Here is a 10,588-nt window from a genome sequence, read left to right as displayed (position 1 = left end):
CATTTCTGAAGAAGGGTCTAGGCCCAAAACGTCAGCCTTCCTGCTCCTCTGATGCTGCTTGGCCTGCTGTGTTCATCCAGCTCTACACCTTGTTATCTCAGATTCTCCAGCATCTGCAGTTCCTACTATCTCTGCCAAATTGTTAGATTTCTTGGGGAACTGATGTCATATGCTGGTGTCAGAGTGAGTACAGGCTGCTTAAAAAGCTCCTAAAAATCTGTCTAATTAGCTCAAGCACTAACCCTGCATCTGTTTGTTTTAACATTTGCACCATAAGAAACTATGATAATCATCTATTAGCCTCAACATTGCTAAATTTAAGCATTCAAGTGCTTATTATTAAGATTAGAACCTGTTGCCATAATGTGGCCAAACCAAGATTTGATGCAAGTTTAACATAGAGCTTTGCGTTTTGCTGAAGTTTCATTGTCATTGAGGTTCCTGGAGGGTGTCATATGGTATCGACTTAGGACATGTTTCTTTGTAAAGCAAAACCTCTGTGACCTTGCTCAACTGCAAAGAGTTGCAACTCTGCCGACAACCTACCAGTTCAGTCCTGAGGCCGTGCACCAAGTAGTGTACCGTTATTCTTTATATATTAATTGGCCATGGTGTGAGGAAACAATGCTCTGTGATTGCTTATACATTACAGCAATAGCATGGATTTTCAACCCTTATGATCTTCTAGCTCAGCTGTGACTCCCACGGATCTCCCATCCCCTCACATTCTCAACCGTCTTCATTGTCTCCTATTTGGCCCTGGTTGCCATTACTCACTTTTTACCTCCTAATTAAATACCATAATAGGAACATGGATCCATAAGTGACATTGTTACAATTATCTTAATATATTCATTTTGGAGAATAAGAATCAAATACTTCATCAATTTTATCTGGTCTAATTTATATCTCGGAATGAATCAACCCAATTGATAAGAGTTTCCTTCCTGTCAGTTTCAATGAACAGGGCAATATTTTAGATTATGTAACCAAATGCGTGAAATGAATCATTCTGGGAAATCTCCTACATGGTAAGATGGTTTGGTCATGACCCAGTAAACTCTTGGGTGTTTCCAAGAGTTTGGAGGAATGGATATAAAAAGGTGTGCTTACGTTTCAGGCTTTCACAAGCTTCTGGTGATACATTAATCTGTGATCACTTGTTTGAGATATCAGAACCTTACAAGCTTTCGGGACCAAAATGCTGAAATTTATGATTTTGATTTTCTCCATCATAGTGTGCTTGGGCAGCACAGTCGTGAGAACAATGAACTCTGATGACCAGACCTTAAAGGAAATCATCAACACTCTGACACATATAACAAAGAGGCAGGTAAGTGAAGTAAGCATCTTTTATAATAAGATATCACTACTTAATAGTAGAATGCAAAATAGTGATTCTAAATACTGATATTCTGTCTTATCTTATACATACAACAAAATCTGGCTGATCATACAACTTGAGGTTTCCAGTTAGATCTAGAAAATAAACAAATTAGGTGACATTCAACAGTGCATGCATTTCATTGAAAGCCAAATGTGTTCATTAAAAATATAAAGAGGGAAAATATTTATTATTTGTTACTATTGTGCACAGAAAGACATTAGACCAATTTACCACTCTGTATCATTATTGTGTAGCACCCATGATTAAACTATTAACTATGTCTCCCCAAAAGATAAAAAGTTTATTCTTGATTTTCTGTTGCAACGCTGATTTGAACCAAGTAGACTACTGCTAATTAGATTTAGCTGGCTATAACGGTCTTAGAGTTAACTCAGGACTTTTGTCATAACCAGGTGAGGAGGGGTTATGGCTCCCCTCTTTTTAAATGCCTCTTGGTCGACCACAACAATTTTTTTAAAATTATGTTTTAGTACATAGCCATTACTCTTCAAATAAATTGAGAAGATTTTTATAAATGAAGGGGAGCCAATCCAACATTTAGCTATAAAACCAGAAGCGTTAACTCTTGTTCTTTTTTTCTTGGCAGGTCCTGCCAGACCTGCTGGTATTTTTTTCCGGCAGCTTCTATTTTTGTTCCTGATTTCGAGCATCTGCAGTTCTTTTGGTTTCTTTAGGCCATGTTTTGAATCAAGGTTGGAATGAGGGCAGGAGCTGAGTGAATGGGCAGAGCACAAACTAAGTGATCAGCCAGAAGTTTATTGTTGTGTATGTGCTCTTTGATAGGAATGTAGATGAAAACTTGCATCATTTTGCTTATGTGGAGATTGGACTGATGGGATGGAGGTTGAATGGGTTGAACATGTGCTGAGTTTTTTTTGTCTAGGATATCACTGGACAATTTTTCACATTTTTTGGTAGATGTTAATATCAAATATAATATAAAATTTTAACAATCGCTATATCCAATCTCTTCTTGGGGCGGCACAGTGGCTCAGTGGTTAGCACTGCTGCCTCACAGCACCAGGGACTCAGGTTCGATTCCAGCCTCGGGCGACCGTCTGTGCGGAGTTTGCACATTCTCCCTGTGTCTGCGTGGGTTTCCTCCAGGTGCTCCGGTTTCCTCCCACAGTCCAAAGATGTGCAGGGTAGGTGGATTGGCCATGCTAAATTGCCCATAGTGCCCAGGGATGTTTAGGTTAGGTGGGTTAGATGTGGGGAAATCAGGGGTAGGGGATGGGTCTGGGTGGGATGCTCTTCAGAGGGGCGGCGTGGACTTGTTGGGTTGAATGGTCTGCTTCCACACAGTAGGGATTCTATGATAAGATATTGGAACAGAATTGGACCCTTCAGCCCATTGAGTCTGATTTGACCATCGCTGATATGTTTCTTAATCCCATTCTCCTGCATTCTCCCCATAACCCTTGATCCCCTTACTAATCTAGAATTTACCTTAAATACACTCAATGACTTGGCCTCCACAGCCTTCTGTGGCAATGAGTTTCATAGATTCACCACTCTCTGGCTGAAGAAATTCCTCCTCATCTCAGTTCTAAAGGGTCATCCCTTCAGGCTGTGCCTCGGGTTCTAGTCTCTCCTACTCATGGAAACATCTCTTCATGGCTCCTCTACTCAGGCCTTTTAGTATTCTGTAAGTTTCTACGAGATCCCCCCTCATCAAGTACAGATCCTGAGTCTTCAACCACTCCTCACAAGTGAGGTCCTTTATTACAGGATCATTCATGTAAACATCCTCTGGATCCCCTCCAGCACATCCTTCCTTAGATACAGGGCCAAAACTGCGCACAGTATTCCAAAAGCAGTCTGACCAAAGCATTATACAGCCTCAGCAGAACATCATGCTCTAGTATTCAAGCCCTCTCAAAATGAATGTTAATGCATTCACCTTCCTAACTGCCAACTGAACCTGTTTGTTAACCTTAAAAGAATCCTGAACTAGGTCTCCTAAGTCCCTTTTTGCTTCAGATTTCTCAAGCCTTTCCCCATTCTTTCTACTAAAGTGCATAACTTCACAGTTTCCCATGTTATATTCCATCTGCCACTTCTTTGCCAACTCTCCTAGCCTGTCTAGTCCTTCTGCAGTTTCTTCATTTCCTCAACATTACCTGTTCCTCTACCTATCTTTGTTTTATCTGCAAACTTAGCAACAATGCCCTCAGTTTCTTCCTCCAGGTTGCTGATATGAAACATGGATAGTTATGCTCCCAAAACTGACCTCTGTGGAACTCCACCAGTCATCAGCTGCCAACATGAAAAAGACTCCTTTATCCTCCTCTCTGCCTTTTTCCAATCAGCCAATTCTCTATCTATGCCAGTACCTTTCCCTAACACCATGGTCTCATCTTTTGTAGCAGCCTAATTTGCAGCGCCTTGTGAAAGACCTTGTGGGCATCCAAACAGATCACATTCACTGGCTCTCCTTTGTCTAACTTGCTTGTTACTTTCTCAAAGAATTCAAACAGATTTATCAGGCACAATCTCCCCTAGATGAAGCCGTGCTGACTCAGCCCTATTTTACCATGCATTTCCAAGTACGCTGCAATTTCATCCTTAAGTATGGATTCTAAAATCTTAGCAATGAGCAAGGTCAGTCTAACCCAAATATAGTTTCCTGTCTTCTGCCTTCCTCCCTTCTTAAACAGATAAGATGTATTAACCATTTTCCAGTCCTCTGGGATCGTCCCAGGCTTCAGTGACTGCTAAAAGATCAGCACCAGTGCCTCCACAATCTCCTTGGCTATGTCCTTCAGAACCCTGGGGAGTAGTCCTTCCAGTTCAAATGCTTCATACACCTTCAGACCTTTCCCAAGTGAATGAGAATTGAGCTTCACTATTTATTACCCCAAAGAAACGATAAATCGCAGTATCAAAAGCATATCCTCCATACAGTTAATGAGCTTACAAAGAATAGGGGTAGTCTCTACAGTCACGAAGGTAAATAGGTGAGAAGGAAGGCAAGTGGTGAGAATGACTCAAAGGGTCTGCCGCGAGATATAAACAGGTTAAACATTTGGACAAAAACTTGGCAGATGGAGTAAAATGTGGGAAAATTTGAAGTTATTTATACTTTGACAGGAGGAATTGAGGAGCTGAATATAGCTGAATTGAGGAACTGTATCTATCCTCATTTGCGTTTAGAAGAATGAGAGGTGGCTTTATTGAAACACGTATGATTTGTACAGATTTGACAGGGTACATGCAGAGACATTGTTTCCTGTTACTGGGATGTCAAGGACCATGGAGAATAATCTCAGAATAAAGGTTTGCCCATTTAAGACAGAAATGTGGAAGAATTCTTTACCACAGAGTGCTGTAGAAGTTTGAACATTAAGTATATTCAAGGCTGAGATAGGCAGATTTATCATCACTAGGGGAGTCAAGGATTATGGGGAAAGGCAGGAAAGTGGAGTCGAGGATTATCAGAGCAGCCATGATTTCATTGAATGGTGGTGTGAACATGATGGGCTGATTGGCTTCCTTCTGCTCCTATGTTTTATGGTCCTAGAATCTTAAAGGCAGACATAGGTACAGACCTTAAGAATCCCTTGGAGTGTGAGAACGAAAAGGCTTAAGTCCACCTGTATAGTTGCTGTCCTGTTTCTTTAGCAGTAGTGAAGTTCAGAGATCATGAGTTTTCAACGAGTGATGATTTTCCCCAGTTGCTTATTCATTGGCACTAGTTTTTGAGATTGAATCTGAAACAGAGAATGAGGGAGAGAAGACTTCCTAGTTTTTTTTCTGTTATCAGTCTACATTAATTTTACTGTGTTTTTTAACTCACAGGCTGCTATAGCTTCTGGAAAGAGTCACCAGATCCAAAACGTTAACTCTGATTTCTCTTCACAGATGCTGCCAGACCTGCTGAGCTTTTCCAGCAACTTCTATTTTTGTTGCTTTGTTATGTCTTTTCTTTGTGGATGCTGATATCTGTGCACTGCTTCATTTCAAGTTGGACAGTTGTAACAACCTTTCCCTTACAATATGTGAAGTTATCAATACGAGTTTGAGGAAAACAAGAAATATAAATTTCTTGACACCTCACTGAGTTTCTGCGGTTCTTGTTATAAATTGTAACTTTGAGGCAACACAGTGTGGAGCTGGAGGAACACAGCAGGCCAGGTAGCATCAAATGAGCAGGAAAGATGACGTTTCGGGTCTAGACGAGAAGAGCCCCGACCTGAAACGTCAGCTTTCCTGCTCCTCTGATGCTGCCTGGCCTGCTGTGTTCTTTCAGCTCCACACTGTATTATCTCTGACTCCAGCATCGGCAGTTCTTACTATTTCTGAGTAACTTTGAGGCAGTTGATTTTGTACATTCCATGAGTCACCTAGACTTATTGGAGATCAGGGCAGCAATTTAAAAACCATTTTGAGTCCATGAAATCCTCAAGTATTAAATTCAAGTGATAAAAGTTGAATATTGACAGACAATTTTCACTACAATCGTAATATATTTCAGCAATCTTTCAGTTCAACAGCAATGAAAATATTACGCTGAAGTGTTTCAGAGATGTGTTCTTTTGAATAGAAAAGTTCTAATTGCACTTTCTTTGCAGGCTGCCTGTCATGACAAGATGGTCCTGGACATTTTCAGTGACATGACAGTAAGTTGAATTATTGTCTCATTATACAATTCATTTGTTCTATTTCAATGCTAAAGCATTAGTTGGTTGCCAGCCCTTTGCACAAAAATCATTGTATGGGAGAATTCCTTATCAGACTTTCCTACTGTCCAAAACCTTTGAATGTAGTATATTCAGCTAATATAAAATTTGGGAGTCAATCATACCGTTTTGTGCTTTTTTAGTGAGTTAGAACCTCCTTTAATACAGCAAGCTTTCATGTGAATGAATTAATATCTCATAGTGAACAATATGATTTCGTCCCTTTAACCTGTTACCAAATGTTCCTCAGTGCCATTTAAGAAGTGATCAGATATTAATGTTCATTTGCAGTACCATATATGTAATAGACACCAATATTTTGCAGCACATTATAATAATTTTCAAACAAGCTAGCTCCTTGAATGGCATTGAAATGATTGACAACGTGCTGATTTTTTGCTGTTTGGATCAGCGTAATTCCCCAACTGGCTATGAAATCAGAAAATGCTGGAAATATACAGCAGATCAGCTGGAATATGAAAGAGAAATATTGATTAGTATCTTAGGTGTGACCCATTTCATCAGAGTTCTAAACCAAACACAGAGAATGCTGAAGAAACTCAACAGGTCTGGCAGCATCTGTGGAGGGAGAAACAGGATTAACTTCTGACTCCAGTATGATTCTTCCTCAGAACTCATAAAATTCGAAGTTATCAATTATCTTGAGTGACAAATTAATTACTAATTCTTTCCAACTGAGAAGCTGGCCTTGATTTCAGCACTATCAACGGTTAAAATAATGAGAATTGAACTTAATATTTGAGATTACATTTTGGCACATTAGATTAGAAATGAGTTTGTTTTGTGTTTCTCCTTTCATTAAATTGAACAATGAATTTAATTATTTTTAACAGCAATAAGCATTCCTACATTATATTTCCTTTTCTGCATCTTTATCTCTGAATGTTAAGTCCGTTTCATTATTAAAGAGAAGATCAGCGTTAATATTCTAAATATTTTCAAGAATATTCATTAAGCTTTAATTATACATCAATTCAACGATCATTTGATGGCAAAGGCTAGAGACATTCTGGTGAACTCTACGTATTTTCAATCACTGGATCAGTGTTTTTATTTAATCAATAATGTAATTTCCAGCATCAGACTGTCTCAGAAACATTTTGCAAAGCTTTCAAAGCCCTGAAGAATATTACTCCCTGTCCACATATCCAGCATGACCTACAGAAACTTCAAATGAACTTACGAAAAGCCGGAGAAAAGGTGAGTGTTCTTTACAACAGATAAGGCAATTGACAAAAAGAAGCAAAAGCAACACAAGGAAAAGCAGAAAGTGGTTAAGTTCTGGAATGCAATGCCTGAGATTATGGAGAAGCCAGGCTTAACCGATGCATACAAAATGAGATTAGCTTGGTATCTGAAAAGAAATGTGCAAGATTTTGGGGTGAAGGCAGAGTAATGAAAAGAGACGAAGTGTTGATTCGGAGAACGAGTCCAGACATGGAGTGAAGTGTGAAAGGAAGTGCTGCTAAAACTATGCAAGGCACTCATTAGATCACAATTAGAATATTGTGAACAGTTTTGGTTACTTTATTTGATGATGGAGGCGGTCCAGAGAAGGTTCACTAGGTTGATTCCAAACTTGGAGGAATTTTCTTATGAGGAGATTTTGAGTGAGTTGGGCTTCTAATCAGTTGTTTGGAAGAATGAGAGTAGACCTTATTGAAAGATAAAGGATTCTTAGTGGGCTTGACAGGTTAGGTGCAGGAAGGTTGTTTCTCCTTGCAGGAGATCTAGGACCAGACGAGATTATTTCAGAGTAAAGGGCCATCCTTTTAACTCAGATGAAGAGGAATTTCTTCTCTCAGAGAGAACTGAATTTGCGCTGTAGAGTTCTGGGTCATTAAGTATATTCAAGCCTGAGTTAGATAGCTTTTCAATCAGTAAGGAAATCACATGTTATGAGGAAAAGGCAGGGAAGTGGAGTAAGGATTATCAGATCAGGCATAACCCATCTGAGTAGCAGAATAGACCCAATGGGCTGAATGACCTACCTCTGCTCCTAAGGCTCTATTGTCACATGGTCTTAGGCCTGGATTACTGAGCTCAAACCTCATGATGGCATTTTGAGGGCTTGATTTAAATTTAGAAAAAATATGGAACTAAAAAATGCTGACATTTATAAACGTGATCATCAGACAAAAGAAAATCCCAATTAGTTAATGAATATCTCTCAGGGAGTGAGATCTGCCATCCATTACTCAACTTGGTTTACGTTCTCCATGCGCAAATCAACGTTGTTGACTCTAAGTGTCCTCTGAATTGGCTGGACAAGAAACAATCCATTTTAATCAAGTTAACAATGGGTCAGGAAGAACATACATTAACAGTTTCTCAGGGCAATTAGAATCAGTAATAAATGGCAGCCCTGTTTTCTGTGGGCAAAATGACGGGATACCAGTTGGTCATCCTTATTAAACACTGTTAATAATTTACCTATAAAGTAATACTACTTAAATATCTGCTAAATTGCAGTTCATGTTTTGTGACCTTAAAATAAAACAAACATTTTTCTCCTTATAGACACCGACTTGCACAGTGAACAATGATTCTGAGATTCAGTTACGCACATTCCTGAAACATCTGATGAAGTTTTCCAAGAGAACATACGGACATTGATACCTTGAAGAATACAGTGATCTTATCTTCAATTATCTTCAATTATCTGTGTGCTTTGGTAGGGCAGATAAACCTTGTTAATTTGAGACAGCTTGTTTTAATTTCAGAAATTTACAAATCACATGTAATATTTATTTATTCATCAACTGGATAGCTTTGTGGCATTCATGATGGCCTGTTATGTATACAATATTCACCCAAATGAAATATTTTCTTCATTACATAAGAATCATATTTATGTGATATTGAACTGTGATATCCTCACCTGTGTAAATGCTGCGTACAATTATAAAAATGCTGAATATTTGCCATTAACTTAGATTGTCAGAAGAAGAATAGCATTAATCTTTCATGCTTAGGCATTTTGATTTATCCAATAAGTCACCTGTTCTTTCCTAATGTTTTCTCTTATGGTTCATGTATCTGAAGGCAAAACAATAAATTTTTATAAAATACATAATCGTTAGTGTTTCTACAGTGAAAATCATTATTTTTGGTGAGATTCACTAATTAAGAACAAGATTGTAAGTAAGTAAAGGAGGACTAAGAGATAAATTAAGATGGGGAAAATATTGTGTGACAGTAAGCTTGTGGGAAACGTAAGAACTGACTGTAAAAGTTTTTATAGATATGGAAAGGGAAAAAGATTGGTTAAAACTTACGTAGATCCCTTACAGTCAGAAACGAGGAATTTATAACAAACAACAAAGAAATGATTGTTGAACTAAACTTATACCTTGCTTCTGTCTTCTCAAAGGAGGGAACAAATAATTTACCAGAAATGATGGGGAGCACAAAGTTGAGTGTGAGGGAGGAACTGAAGCAAATTTGTATTCGAGGAGAAATGGTGTTGGAGAAATTGATGGGATTGAAGGCTGATAAATCCCCAGGGTCTGATAATGTATATCCCAGAGTACTGAAGGAACTGGCCCTAAAATAGTGAATGCATTGGAGGTCATCTTTCAAGATTTTTTAGACTCTGATACCATTCCTACAGATTGGAGGGTAGCCAATGTAACCTTACTATTTAAAAAGGGCAGTAGAGAGAAAACAGGAAAGTAGATCAGTGAGTCTGAAGTTGGGGTAGTGGGGAAGATGCAAAAGAACATAAGAACATAAGAACTAGGAGCAGGAGTAGGCCGTCCGGCCCTTCGAGCCTGCTCCGCCATTCAATAAGATCATGGCTGATCTTTTCGTGGACTCAGATCCACTTGCCCACATTCTCACCGTATCCCTTAATTCCTTTATTGTTCAAAAAAAATCTACCTTATCTTTAAAAACATTTACTGAAGTAGCGTCAACTACTTCATTGGGCAAGGAATTCCATAGATTAACAACTCTCTGGGTGAAGAAATTCCTTCTCAGTTCAGTCCTAAATCTGCTCCCTCTAATCTTGAGGCTATGCCCTCTTGTCCTAGCTTCACCTGCCAGTGGAAACATCCTCTCTACTTCTATCTTATCTATTCCCTTCATAATTTTATATGTTTCTATAAGATCCCCCCTCAATCTTCTGAATTCCAATGAATATAATCCCAATCTACTCAGACTCTCCTCGTAAGCCAACCCCCTCAACTCCGGAATCAACCTAGTGAACCTCCTTTGCACTCCCTCCAGTGCCAGTACATCCATTATCCAGAAGTCCATTATCAAGGATTTTATAGCAGAGCACTTATAAAACAGTCAATTTACAAAGGGGAAATCATGCTTGACAAATCTATTGGAACTCTTTGAGGATGTAACTAGTTGAGTTGATCAGAGGAAGGCAGTGGATGTGGTTTATTTGGACTTTCAGAAGGATTTCGACAAAGTCCCACATAAGTGTGCAATGTGTAAAATTAAAGTGCATGGAATTGGTGGCAAT

The 10,588-nt window shown here is 38.8% G+C and overlaps 1 protein-coding gene across 1 annotated transcript; it reads left to right on the top strand.

The window, feature by feature from the left end:
- The first annotated feature begins 1,201 nt into the window (after positions 1-1,201).
- On the top strand, positions 1,202-8,727 carry LOC125484507 (interleukin-4-like). Its single transcript, XM_048603472.1, has 4 exons — positions 1,202-1,333; positions 5,983-6,030; positions 7,189-7,311; positions 8,632-8,727. Exons 1-4 carry the CDS (start codon positions 1,202-1,204, stop codon positions 8,725-8,727), a joined length of 399 nt encoding a protein of 132 aa, XP_048459429.1.
- Positions 8,728-10,588: the final 1,861 nt, after the last annotated feature.

Source organism: Rhincodon typus, chromosome 12 (assembly GCF_021869965.1).
Source record: "Rhincodon typus isolate 14 chromosome 12, sRhiTyp1.1, whole genome shotgun sequence".
NCBI classification, from domain to species: Eukaryota; Metazoa; Chordata; class Chondrichthyes; order Orectolobiformes; family Rhincodontidae; genus Rhincodon; species Rhincodon typus.
The sequence above is the reverse complement of the archived record's forward strand: the minus strand, read 5'-3'. Positions and strand labels throughout refer to the sequence as shown.

Bases quoted from the DNA above. Each gene is read 5' to 3' on its own strand.
- LOC125484507 (XM_048603472.1), top strand. From the start codon at position 1,202: ATGCTGAAATTTATGATTTTGATTTTCTCCATCATAGTGTGCTTGGGC. The intron at 6,031-7,188 runs GTAAGTTGAATT...TGTAATTTCCAG, and splicing joins ACATTTTCAGTGACATGACA to CATCAGACTGTCTCAGAAAC. The intron at 7,312-8,631 runs GTGAGTGTTCTT...TTCTCCTTATAG, and splicing joins TACGAAAAGCCGGAGAAAAG to ACACCGACTTGCACAGTGAA.